This window comes from Pholcus phalangioides, unplaced genomic scaffold (assembly GCF_987345545.1).
Source record: "Pholcus phalangioides strain wild (caught in Gottingen) unplaced genomic scaffold, Ppha-v1.0 ptg000039l_1, whole genome shotgun sequence".
NCBI classification, from domain to species: Eukaryota; Metazoa; Arthropoda; class Arachnida; order Araneae; family Pholcidae; genus Pholcus; species Pholcus phalangioides.
In genome coordinates this window covers 7,861,478-7,876,060 of record NW_028301625.1, presented here as the reverse complement: position 1 = coordinate 7,876,060, position 14,583 = coordinate 7,861,478, and the positions used below count along the sequence as shown (strand labels likewise).

At 34.3% G+C, this 14,583-nt stretch overlaps 1 protein-coding gene across 5 annotated transcripts in view; it reads left to right on the top strand.

Moving 5' to 3' along the window:
• The window catches only part of LOC149065528 (tight junction protein ZO-3-like), a 238,325-nt gene that overhangs the window by 187,198 nt on the left and 36,544 nt on the right, over positions 1-14,583 (top strand). For all 5 annotated transcript variants that reach the window (XM_089253416.1, XM_089253420.1, XM_089253418.1 and 2 more), the window contains 6 exons: positions 1,036-1,084; positions 2,436-2,606; positions 4,449-4,588; positions 4,685-4,735; positions 6,274-6,369; positions 14,400-14,488. In XM_089253416.1, the coding sequence (XP_089109542.1) occupies positions 1,036-1,084; positions 2,436-2,606; positions 4,449-4,588; positions 4,685-4,735; positions 6,274-6,369; positions 14,400-14,488 (596 nt within the window). The remainder of the gene's footprint in view (positions 1-1,035; positions 1,085-2,435; positions 2,607-4,448; positions 4,589-4,684; positions 4,736-6,273; positions 6,370-14,399; positions 14,489-14,583) is intronic.

The window sequence follows — 14,583 nt, the reverse complement described above, 5'->3', positions numbered from 1 at the left end:
ATATAATCAGATGATTTTCAAACAGAAAATGCAATAAAATATTAAGCCTCTTAAACCTTGAGTGCACAAGTTGGGTCTGCTAGACCCATGCACATGTACACTGCTCAAAACAATTAGGGGAGCAAGCAAAAAAGTGAAGAAAACCGTGCGAGACAGCCACATATTGGCATACAATGGATAGTACACGCGTATCAATGCGCAATTCAGAAAAAAGACGTAAAAAAATTTGGAATTAAGCTTTAATTCTTTGAAAATATGGAAAAAACATGAAAAGATGATTTAGGGCAACAATTTGGTTACATGTAAACGATAAAAAAAAGTACTGTTTAGACATGATGCATGAATTTTAATAGGGCGTGTGGTCTCCTCGAACAGCTAAGACTGCTGCACACCTGTTTGCCATGGATGCGATGAGGTTATCGATCAGACTTTAGGGAATACTGTTCCACTCCTCAAGAAGTGCAATCTGCAAGTCTCGGACAGTAACAGGCGGCCTTGGTCGCGCAGCAATGCGTCGTCCAAGGTCAGGAGATTCAGTCCGAATTCAGGTCAGGAGAGCACGCTGGCCATTCCATACGCTGTATTGTTTCAGCTTCAAGCATGTTCTCCACCAGACGAGCTCTATGCGGTCGGGCATTATCATCGTGGAAAACAAAGGAATGTCCAATGGATCCAGCGTAAGGGATGACATGAGGTCGCAGTATCTCGTCTGCATACCTTCTGAAAAAAGAAGGTGTATAAATATTTTTTGTAATATATAATTCAGTATGGGTTTCAAACCATGCAATCACAGAACATTCTCACCCATGCGCTGGAGGATTAAATAGTGGCATAGAGTGGAAGTAAAAGTTAACTCTCATTTTGAACCAAGTTTCAGTTGTATGACTTTCTCATTTATGCAAAATTTGAATGTGGTTTACTGAAAGTAGTATTGCTCCAACTGTATATTATGAAGGTTCCATTGTAAATTTCCTCACTGTGTATCCATTTTTCTTTTCACCCTTTATAAGGATGATTTATGTTTTTCTCTTACAGAATATGATGAAATTGTTGCTAATCAGCGGGGAGATTCTTTTTATATCCGGTAAGGAATATCACTGCATATATCATGGCATTATTAGATTATTTGAATAAAATCTGTAGTTTGAGATTGATGTAAAATATCTTTTATAACTTCATAAAATTTGCATCATTTTAATTCAAGCCTCAACAAATACAATCGTGTTTCCTTGTATACTTCCATTTAATAATTTTTTCTGTCTAACCAAATTTTACTGAAATGCTGACATTTTTGTTAATTTTTTAAAAATTATTTGTCTTAAAAAAATACTACTAAGAAACAAATTTTTTAAACTCAAAAAGGTATTTCAGGAGTGCATTTTGCTTTTTCATTGTCACTGAAAATGAATTTAGAAAAAATCTATTTGATAAAATTTAAATTTTAGTATAAAGGGATATAAGCAGGAAAATGTTACAAAATTACATCAAAGCAGTTTATGTACAATTATCAAAAATCTTCAGTCATTTATAAAAAAAAATCCAGTACTAGTTTAGTGAGGAAAAAGTATGAGGATGAATGTCTATGAAAATTGGACAAAAACATTCCAAAACAAATCAATCTGATAAATTCCAAATCACCGTTTTTTTCACTATTTTCAGGAAAATTAATTCTGAACAAGACAAGGAATTCATAAAATTACATTGGTGCACTTCAAGGGCATAGCGAGGGGGGATTTGGGGGTCTGGTCCCCCCCCGAAATGTGAGAAAATGACCAAAAAAGGAAAAAAGATGGCTAAATCTATTGTTCCATCACTTTGGTTCTCCCCCCCCCCCCGAACGAAATTTCTGGCTACGCCCGTAGTATACTTGCTCAAAATTTTGAGCAAGTGTTGTTAAGAATCAACAAATTCAGAAAATTGACATTAAAATGTTAAATGCAAACATATTAATCTTTTTCTAATATCTTTGAATTATGTAAACTTTTATAAAAAAATTTATTATAATATATAATATAATTATAATTATAATTATAATATATAATATATATTTATTATATATATAATTTCTGGTATTTCTACCACAATTTTTTTCTACAGTACAAATTTTTTGATAGTGAAGTGACTTCATTATACTCAACATTCATAATACTCAACTGTAGTTCTTGGACATTAAAATGGTCAACATTTTAGTGTTTCAATATGTTTACTTTGATTAATCATATTTTATATTATTTGATGCACTTGAACACTTCTTTTTTGGTACATACCATTTTAACATGACTGCAGAGTTATCCTTTACTGCAGTAAACAGAAACTAAAAACTACATGACTGGGGTTTGAAAATATTTTCTAATGAATATCTTGTTCTTTTTCATTGAAACAGATAACTTACTGAATTTTTATGAGTTATTTTCTATATTTCTATTATTTTCCAGGACACATTTCTCTTATGAAGGGTCAGGTAAAGGAGAACTTGGTTTTCACGTTGGAGAAGTGTTTCATGTCATTGACACACTTCATAATGGTGTTGTTGGTTCTTGGATTGTATATAGACTTGGCCGTAGTAATCAAGAAATTCAGAAAGGAATAATACCAAATAGAAGTCGGTAAGTGCAAATTGTGAAAATTCATCTTAAGTTATAAATCAAGACACCATTCTAGATGACTGAATTTCCTCATCTTAGTACTTTGCAACCCTTTCATTCCTAAAACCTAAAAAATCCCCAAGATCAGATAGCCTCCTAAACAAATTTCTCATCAATCTCCCCCAGGTGGGGCATGAGGCCCTCCTGAACTACTTCAATTTTATCTTTGAAACCAGAAATTTCCCAGAGTCCTAGAATGAAATCATTATATGTCCACTTCACAAGAAAAGCCCTACCACTGACCTGGTGAATTATAGAGGGATTTCTCTTCTGATTTGTTGTTACAAGTTTTTGTCACTTATTCTTACCAAACGACTCTATAACTGGTCGGAGGTAAATGGTATACTTCTGGAATCCCAAGGCACTTTCTGTAAACATAGAGGCTGCATTGAAAATATATTTACATTAAGCTCAATCATTCAAGTACGCCTTAACCGACCATCTGCCAAGGTATATTCTTGCTTCGTTGACCTCTTTAAAGCATTCGATTCAGTTGACAGAAATCTACTCTGGTGCAAATTACATGGTCTAGGAATTAGCGATAAAATGATTAAAATCTACAAAATTTTCTTTTCTAATGCCTGTGGTAGAGTGAGAACAGGCAATTCATTCGTGGATGCATTTACAGTCAACTCCGGTATTTTGCAGGGTGAACCTGCTTCCCCTTTATTATTTATCTCTTTTTCTTGCCACCATAGAAAAAGTCTTTGAAACAACCAATGTCCAGGGAATTCAGATCGATAGTCATACAGATATTAATTTGCTCTTGTACACTGATGATATATATAGTCCTCCTTGCCGATACAAAAACCCAACTCCAGAAAAAAATAAATCTGCTTGACAACTACTTCAAGAGGAATATGCTACGAGTGAATATTAATAAAACAAAAGTTATGGTCTTCCGACGTTCTGGTCGCGTCCCGAAAAACACATAATTTTTTTGGGACAGAGTAGAACTTGAAATAGTTCATAACTATACGTATTTAGGTCATCCACTCACCCCATCTGGTAAATTTTCATTCGCCGCAAATTTAATGGTGAAAAAATCATATGTGCCATTAGCAGAGCTATTAAACCTTACTCTGGAGAACCAAAAACCCTTCCTTTCATGTCGCCTTCAAACTTTTTGATAGTCTTGCGTGAAGTATACTATGTCGCGCTGGCTCCGTTTGGGCCTTTTCCCAAACTGATGCCATTGAAAAAGTTCAAACATTTTTTCTGAGAAAGATCCTCGATACCAGTAAGTTATGCCCAGGCTATTTCTTGAGGCTTGAACTCGGCTGTTGCCATCTCTCTGTATTTATTTTTAACCAGTACATCAAATTTTTGCTAAGGCTCATGAAAATGGATAATGACAGGCTTCCTAAAATCTGTTTCTCTTCACATTGCTCATTCTGGTTGGCGTATATGTTGAAACTTGGTATATATGTTACATGAACCATGAGAAAAAGAAAACTGCAATAAAAAATAATTGACAAGCTTCTGAAATTCTGTTTCTGTAGAAGAATTCCCTCCCCGCTCAGATTTTGATCACCAACTAGGGGGAAAAGTTGTGCGTGAATAATAAGAAACAGAAACTGGAAGCATAAAACTTCATTCAGTCACAGCATTTATTCAATTTGTATCAATCACATGTTCAAAGCCAAAACCAGGCTCGCCCTATTTTGGGCTAAGCATGATAATCACTGCATTTAACCTGTATTTTTCACTTTTACTCTACAAGTAAATAAGGTTTAGTAACTAATCTTTATGTCTTAAGAAAAAGTTAAACAAAATCTATTTCATTACCAAATTTCCTCTCAGAGCTGAACAGTGGGCCCAAGAGCAACATAATCAAGCGAAAAAAGATGCAGCATCAGAAAACAGGGGAAGCTTTTTCAAGAGACGAAGTGCTCGTCGCTCAAAATCTTTGAGTAAAGACCATTGGGAGGATGTTGTTTTTGGTATGATAAATAACTACCGTGCTTTTAATTTTTGTATATGTATCATCATCTTTCAAACATATATGTTATAACTGTAGCATATTGTGTATTTTGCAGCTGATGGGATTTCAAAATTTCCTGCATATGAAAAAGTGACACTAAAGCACCGTAAGTAGCATAGTTTGAATGATCACTTCTGAAATTACATATTTTGCTTCTTGCAGTTCATCATTATTTTTGTAATTTTAAGTTTAGGACACATACATTGAAAAAGGTGACAAAAAAAATTACAATGAAGTGTGATAAAAAGATACTGGACAACATTAAAGTGTGATTACTGTAAAGTTGTCATTCAAAGTGTTCCTCTAACCTTTATTTAAGGACATCATATATTTTTCTACCATCTATTTTTATTCCTTTTCATTCATTATTGTTCATTCTTATTTTGTGAGTGTCTAAAATTATACTGTCCTAGCTGCCTTGATGTCCTGAATTGAGTTTAAAAGTTTACCTCTTAAAGACACTTTTTATAACTTTAAGATAAAGATCTCTGCTGATTAAGTGAATTGAGAGTACGCAAAAAAAAAAATTTTAATCAAAACATTATCATACTTGAAGTGATGTTCAATACATGATGGAGGACAAATTGTTTACACGTTTTTTGGATTCACAGCCTGTATACAATCTGCCTAAGAGTTGATCGCTTCATTTTGTTGCCTTTTTCAACATTCTCTTAGTTTTCTGATGATGAAGGATGTTCTAAATTTTTCTTCATCTTCTACTAGTCAACATCAACAATCATTCCACAGTCACCTAAACCAATGCTGTCAAACTGCTGTTATTGTCAATTCAGCATATCATGCCCAATAACTTGTTAGTAACTAAATCTTATGTTAATGTAGTGTCAATGCTTCATAATCTAGGCACATTTTCATGCACACACAGAAAAAGATTCCTGTCACTGTATCTCACAAACAATCAAGTGCTCTGAACTTGCTGAAATTTGTCACACACTTTTACAAAATTTTAATGCAGAGTTTCCCAAACATTTTTTTTTATTCATCGCCCCCTCCCCTGCTCAGAAATTTTTTTCTTGTTGCCCCTTTTCCTGAGTGATGATGTAGGATCCTATATTGTATTTTTAACTATTTTACCCCGTACTTTCCAGCGCACCCCCAGTCTTAATGCATGGGCCCACCCAAGCACAGCCTGAGTTATTTAGCAAATCAGATTAATAAACTTAAATATATGCGTTTTTTTAATGCATTTTTTTGCAAGAGAACAAAAAACTATTTAGAGAACAAATTTGAATTTACTTTTATTTATTTATTTTTCTGAAAACTTCACAGATTCTTTTGGTTTTAAAATATTTATATCGTGATGTGAAAAATGAAAAGAAAACTGTGTGTGTGCTTATAAGAATATCTAGGAGCTTCTAGATTAAACGTCAAGATTCATACTGTGAAGCAAAGCTCAGTTTGATTTTATGTTACATATTATCATAAACTTTTTTATATTATTGTAAAATTATTGTTTTGTATTATTGTAAAATCATTGTTTTGTATTGTTGTAAAATTATTGTTTTGTATTGTTGTAAAATTATTGTTTTGTATTGTTGTAAAATTATTGTTTTGTATTGTTGTAAAATTATTGTTTTGTATTGTTGTAAAATTATTGTTTTTGTATTGTTATAAACTTTTTATTAGCTGGATTTATAAGGCCTATTGTATTATTTGGAGCCCTAGCCGATGTTGCACGAGATAAATTATTGAAAGATTTTCCTGATAAATATGCTTCACCTCGTAAGTGGACATTTTATAACTTTGCTAAATTTGTTAGACAATTTCAAAAGAATTTAGAAAATAAACTTTTATTTGGAAAAAGGTTTGAAATTGAGAAAATAAGTTTTTATCATACAGATATTTAGAAATATTTATATTAACTGTTATAACTATGTAAACATTTATTTTTACTGGTTGAAAAATGTCTTAGATTATATGACTTCCCAAGCATAAGTTTTTTGTCATTTTTAATTAATGAAATGAAACATCTAAAGATTTAGAAGAAGTCTAAGGTATTTGATAGTTTTTTTATATTAAAAATTCCACAAATAATACAGTAATACCTTGGCTTATGCTGCCCAGAGTTGTGCAATTTTAGAGTAATGTGAATTTTTATGAAAAATGTGCATTTCTAAAATTCAAACATAATTACTGAATTGCTAAGATAGTTGAGTGTTATGTATCTGTCAACACCAGAAAAACATGCAGTTATTATGTTGCATGAAGGCGGCAACGAGAGCAAATAACATACTGAGAATGAGTCCATGTAAATATTGTCTATAATAAAATACAATAAAGTTATTGATCAGCGAATTATTTATTCATGAAAACGTCTTCCTCATAAAGAACAATAAAGTTGGCGACGAGTGAAAAAAAATCTGAAATGACTGACATCAATGATCTAGTAACCATTTTAAATAATTTGGTCTTGAAGCTAAACCAAACTCCTCCAGCACCTTCAACCAGCATCAGAAAACGCTTCTCCAGTCACAATAGATCTCATTTGAATGCTACATCGAAACTAAAGGAACTTTCAGTGAATATGTACAAAGACTCAAAAACTACTTCCAACTCAAAGGACTCACAGATTCCACAGCAGATGCTACCAAAGCCAAGAAAATGTCTCAGATCCAAGTATTACCATCTGCTTTCCAGTCTCACTTCACCAGATCTCTCTTCATTGAAGACCCACGACGATCTGCTAAAAATCTTGAAGGATCATCTCTGCAAAAGGGTGAACATCTTGATGGTACAACACAAGTTTGTTTGTCACACACAACACCCTGTCGAGCCGATTTCAAATTATATCGCTACATTAAAAGAACTTTTGAAAATCACTGAATTCTAATCTATTTGTGACAATGGAAAAGATTGTCATTTTGAATGTGACACTGGTAGTCATGTGAGCATCATGAACTATACACTGTCAATTGACTGCTTTTACAAGGGGCCACCAGTATCGATTGGTAAGGGAAAATTCTAGGTTATGGTGTCTCAGAGAATTTTTCTCTAATAGGGTTGTTAATAAATAGAATAGCTTACCCCAACGGTAGTAAATTCTAACACAATTAACACGTTTAAAAAGAAATACGATAAACATGTTGGGGTAAATCGAGAAGCTACCCATACTTAGAATAAGACAACCATAAATACATTTTATGAGTATTGTATAATATTTTATCATGTGTATATATATATATATATATATATATTGTTTGTAATTTTTGTGATTGTGCATTTTTAATTGGGTTGCTGTACTTTAGTAATATATGACATCCATACTTGTTATGGGCATCTCTTTCTCAGCCACCTCATTGGGCATCTTGCCTGTTGTGGCCTTGTATTTATATTTGTATTGTATTAGTGACTACAGGTGCTTAAATCATCCAATCCTGAAAACAAATATATTTTTCTGAAGTTATACAGGTGAAATTTTGAAACCCATCAGATACGTCAAAGTGACTGTATACTACAGTACTAAATCCAGTGAAGAAGAATCACAGATTGTCAATTTGAAGAGAGAACCTATCCTTAGTCGAAAAATTGGATGCATAAATTGGATAGCAACATAAATGACATTCATGATTTCACAAGTGTGAAGCATATTCCTGTGTGTGCTGCAAAAAGTTCTGTTCCTAGTATTGTCAATGAATACTCTGATGAACAGTGGGCAAGATTCCAGATTATACATGCTCCCTAAAATCACGGAAAGAAAAAGTGGATCATTCAGAATGGAGAACTCCACTTGTCATTGTGCCAAAATCTGATGGTTCTGTAAGAATTTGTGCTGATTATATATACAAGGTGACTGTAAACAATCAACTTCATGATGCCAAACACCCAATATCCAAGATTGAAGACATATTCAACAAGCTACATGGTGGATCATATTTCTGCACTCTGGACATCCGCTAAGCACATTTGCATTTAGCAGTTGACGAAGACAGTTCAAAAGTTCAAACAATCTCTACACATCGAGGTACCTATTTGGAAAAACAATTGTTTTTTGGCATTAGAACAGCACTGAATGAATTTCATTCCTTCATCGATCAGTTTGTTCAAGATTTAGATGGAGTAACTGCACATTTTGATGATTTATTTATACAAAGCAAGATAAATGAAGAAAATGCACAACACACTTGCCGAATGGTCTAGATCAGCAGTTCTCAACATTTTTTGACCCACTGAGCCCTTTCTGGTATATAATTTCTATGGCAGAGTCTGTAGGCCTATTTTTTATTTATTCATCAAAGTTACTGACTTATTTTTATTATTAAAAAATATTTACAATTATTTTTTTTAATTTACTGTCTTTTTTTTTATTTTCCTCGAGCAGCCGCAAAACCCCTGGGAATTTACATGGAGCCCTGGTGAAGAACTGCTGGTCTAGATAAATTACAAAAATATAATTTGCATGTAAATGTCAACAAATGTAATTTTTTTTAAAAAGTGTAGAATACCTTGGACATGCCATAACTTCCGAAGGACTCAACAAATCTCCAGCTAAGATTCAAGCTATTCAAGAAGCACCCAGACCAACAAAATGTTGGCAAATTGAGACAATTTTTGGGCTTAGTTATGTATTACTTGAAATTCATTGCGAGTGCATCAAGGTTACTTCATCCACTAAACAACCTTCTCAGGAAAGGTATTCTGTTCAACTGGACCGCTGATTGTGAAGCAGCATAGATAAAAATCAAGTCTGAAATTGCTAGTGACCAAGTCCTCATACCATTCATCCCAGCACTTCCAGTGACTTTGGCTACTGATGCTAGAGTCCATATGGTCTATCTGGAATATTATCACATATTATGCCATCACCCCCAATTGCATTTGCCTCAAAATCACTAACAGCTGCCGAGAAAAATTACAGTCAGCTCGACCAAGAAGCTACACGTGTATATTGGGCATGCAGAAAGTTCTATGATTACATCTTTGGTAAAAAATTCAGTAAGTTAGTAGTAGAAAATATACCAATGATGACTCTTTTGCATCCAGAGAAAAAATGTCCAGTATTATCCGCTACAAAAATGTGGCAGTATGCACATTTCCTTTTCAATTTCGACTACAACATCAAGCATTGAAAATCATCTGAACATTTTTAGTCGAAGTTTTCTGGGATATTTCAAGATATATTCATATGATAATTTGTTGTCACAATATTATCATATAGAAGTTCTGGAAATTTTATGAATTATCACATTTCACTTCGGGGGTGATCAGGTGATCACAAGAGTGTTTGAGAGAAGACAAACTCTGAGCGGATCTGTTTTGTCTGTGCGTGGAAGGCAATATTTATAGCCGCGTCTAAACCCGCCACTCTTCTTGATGCCCAAATGTGCAAAACATGTTTTCTGTCAAAACCGCCTCACACTGTAACTAAAAACAGGTTTTTCAGTGGTTCAGCACATCGGGTCTGGACCTGGCACAGTGCATGGTCAAACTCTGCGGAACTTGTGTCAGAAAGAATGTTTTGTCGTAGGTGCCATAGAAGCACTGATACAAAGAAAACAGAGATGGGGAGGGAGGTCTAGGGTTGCTAGACGTCCATATATATGGTCCACAAGGGTGTATGCAAGTTGGGATTGCATTGAACATTGAACATTCATGAAATATTAAGGGACTCTGCGACCTCAGAAAGTTGCTTCTGGAGGTGGGGGGGGGGCTCATGTGGCCTGAGCCTTCTAGGTTCCAGTGCAAATTATGTGTTGTATTTAATGAACTTTCAATAAAAAAAAATTTAAAAATTAAACTTTTGAGTGAATATTTTTTATTGTAATATGATTATGTTGTCTTAGAGCAGTTTCCCAACCTTTTTTGTCCCATCGCCCCCTTCTTCAGAAATTTTTTTCTCCCATCACACCCCCCCCCCCCCCCCCACCAACACAATCTAACACATGGGATCTTATGTTATACCCTTACCTTCTACCGCCTTCTGGAACTTTCCATCACCCCCAAGGCGGCATTAATGCCCATGTTGGGAATCACTGTCCTAGAGGGTACCCCCCATGGCAAAGCTGAACATTCATCACTATTGACAAGCTTTAAGCCATTGTTGGCGTGTCTGTGAAATCAATTCCCCTCCATGAAAAACAGTGCTCGTCTGACAACTGGTAGGGTGTATGGTAAATTTTGGCATACAGTGATAATTGTGCCCATCTAGTCCCATGCTTATTTTGCCTTGCACGTAGTCTAGTGAAACCGAAGCATGGGAAGCTATCACTCCATTGAAGGGAAATGATGGAAAAGCAACACAGAATTGTAAATTCTGTTGTGGTTTCAGCACTTTTATAAGGAATGCTCCCACTATATTTTTTTTATTTTACCTTCGCAATATGTTTTGTCTGTACTCAGAAGGGAATCTGTGAAGCTGGGTCTAGACCTGCTGCGCTACTGAATGCTCAAATGCCCAAAAAACCTGTTTTTGACATTAAAACTGTCCCATGCTGGGGATAAATATAGGTTTTTGAGTGGTTTAGTGCAGCGGGTCTTGGCCTGATTTTATTTGCACAGATAATTCATGATTGAGCACTTGGAACTTGTTTTAGAGAGAATATTTCATCATAGGTTACATAGGAGCTGTGATACAAAAAACCATCTCTCTATCTCTCTCTCTCCCTCCCTCTCTAGGGTTGTTAGGCCATGTGTAGAGTTGAAGTGCATTTAATATTCATGAATTACTAAGGGATTCAGTGGCCTCGGAAAGTTGCTTGGGGAAAGGGGGGGGGGCTCATGTCACCTGAGTCCGTAGGCTGTGTACCTCTGTGCTGTATTTAAATGAATGAATTTTCAATTTTTTTTTAATTTTGAGGGTTTTTAATTGTACTATGATTATGTTTTCCCAGACGGGTACATCTCCCCCATGGCGAAGCTCAACATTCATAACTACTAGATGCCAATGTTGGCATGTCTGCATCTGGTTTGCGACTCTTGATTTATTTCAACTAATGGGTAAAAGTTGTTTTATTGTCTCCAAACAAAAGCAGCTTATTTCTTTTGAAGGACCAAAGTGCTATCAAAACCTTATAGCACTTAACACATCACTTTCATTTGCACAGATTTTAGGGGAATACTGCATTTTTTAAGGATTGCAGTCACAAGGCAAGTTAAATTTTATGAAATCATAGCCATGGTGGTCAATGCGAACCGATCTTGCCATTAAAAAGTCTTGCCACTGAAGCAACAGGTCTACAATGGTACAATTATTCAATCATTACTAGGGTTACCATCCATCCTCCTTTAGGCGGGCATGCATTGACATGAGTGTTTGCATGTGTGTGTGTGTTTTGTTTCTCATATTTTTACAAGCTTTGACTAATGCTCTCAAAATTCCCACATGAATCCAAGTGTACTCCAAGCAGGCTAGATGCTATTCTAACCATGGCTCAGCTTGTACCAGAATAACATAAAAAACGCAGTTGCAAAAACAGATCTGGAATAAGAAAACCACAACATCCATTTTAAGAATACCATACTCACTAACAACAGATGCCATTTACTGAAATGAGGAGGGGGTACCTATTCCCTTCAGAAATAAAGAAAATAGGATGCAAACACCAATCAATGCTGATTCCTTCGGCAAAAAATGCAACACTCTCAAAAGATAAAAAAACTTCTGAGATTATAGGAAGACCCCCCTCTCTGCTATAAGCAAAGTAATAAAATTGACCAGACAATAGGCACAATTCATTAGATATAAGGGGAGATGGATCATTATTATTTTTTATTCTTTTTGCTCCAACTCATAATGTCTCTGCTAGACATATGCCAAAATGTCGAGACGTTTCAATTCCAAGACTATTTTACAGCTTTTTGGCCATCATTATCCTACTCCCCTTTTTGCCTGGTCTGAAATTCTGAAGGAAAGAAAATTTAACCAATGTATGGTAACATTAAATGAGCTTGACAGCTGTAGGAGCGACATATTACTTTTTGCTGATTATGACAGTTCGACTTCACAAACATCTAAATATCATTAATATTTGTTCCTCTCTTTGTTTATAACTTATCGGGTGAATTCAAATAACCTTTTTTATAACTAGAGCCCAGATTATATGCAAATGCATATGTACATAATTTCAGGATAAATGCATATTTTTGAAGTTTAACTTCAATCACATTTTTATAACTTTTCAAATGAGTATTGCTATTGCAAATGCACATATCTTATGTAAAAGGTAAACAGCATTTAGAGAGAGGATTTTTTAGTGAGTTACCAAAGATGTTTGTAACCTTTGATGGTATGCATTGCTTAAAGCAGATTAAAAAAGAATTAACTTATTTCATCCTCATTAAGATAGAGGGAGTATTAAAATTTTTGATTTTTTTTTAAAAAATGTAAGACAAACCAATTGCTCTATAAATAAATAATGAATTAAAGTGAGCATCCCTACTAGAGTAACCAACTCAATCATTATTAGAAAATTCCCTAATAAAAAACGTGTAGAAATAATTTGTATGAGAATTTCTTTTTTGTTAATGAGTATGCACTGAGAATATGGAGAAATGATAAATATGGAAAAAATCATGTGAAAATATCACTGAAATTGAATCACTTAATCAGTTGCTATCGTACATGATGGGAGCACTACACATATTTTGCCACAAAAACTAAATTAAATGAAAATAAGTGTTATGAGAATAAAAAATGTATAAATTATCATCAGCATTGTAATGTTAACTTTCTTCACATTCATCAACATTTTTAAACACAAGCAACATTGATCAAATCCATCATCCTAGACTGAAATTTGAGCAAAATTTCTGGTAAATTTAAATAATTTATTGACGATTTATAATATTTATCAATACGAGCTGGGGATTATGTATAATCACCAGTAAATGTGAAAACAAAATTATTAAACTTACAAAATAGTTGAGAACTATGCATAATAGCTGGTGATTGCGCATAATAACCAAATTTGTCAAATTTTCATAACATATATAGCGGTTCTGTTTTAGTTGGGAATTATTGCTGTGGCTCCTTTCTTTTTTGGAAGAAAAGTGACGGCATCTATTGTGAAAATGATGCCATAAAAGGTGTGTGCGCAGGCATCTTCCTGTCTCAGTTTTCGAATCTTGTAACCCTAATCATTCCACTTCACTCTTAGTTAGAAAAATTGATGGTGGATGGCAGCACTACACATAACAAGCATTACACAGAAACAATCTTCATGTTAGGTTCACAACACAGACGCACAAATTCTGTACCAATTCATTAGAAATTTGGTAGAGGAATGTGTATAAGGTGCAGGTACGGTTAAGTAGTAGCAGTAGCCATGGTGATCAGTCAAGTGCCATTCTGATACAGGCGTAGTAAGAAGCAAAAAGAAAAGCTTTTCCTAAATTTCATCCCAGATCAACCAATATTTACATGCATTTGTATGGAAAATCATGACTTGTGCTGTCATCGTCAGTCTATCAGGTAAGTTTGAAATATTGCTGTATCATGTATCACACACTTTAATTCTTGAAGTTAGAAGGTGTCAGAAGAGAATATTTTCTGGCATCCAGATGTTTTCACAATCCCACAAGTGGTCACCATAGCAATCACTGCAGCTCACCAACTGCATCACAGATAACGTAAAGTTTGTTCCAAAGAAAGCATATTGGGTTTGGGTTACTCTGAGTCTACAGTTATTGTTATTTGATTATCAATGTTGTCCTTGACAGTTAGTGAAAATACAAATACATTATCTTATATGTATGTTTTTCTGATTTCTTTCATTTCCCCCCGTATGCATTATATTAGGATTTTTTTTCTTTTGCAGAATTAGATAGCCATCTGGATGACACTCCAAAAAGTCAAAAGTCTTCAGGCATTATAAGATTAAGTGCAATTAAAGAAATTATCGAAAAGGTAGAAATTTCTTTTTGCAAACCACGAAATACTTTCAAAAAATAAATTTCAAAATGTTTTTCAAGCTTGTATTTATATATTTGATTGTTAGAAAC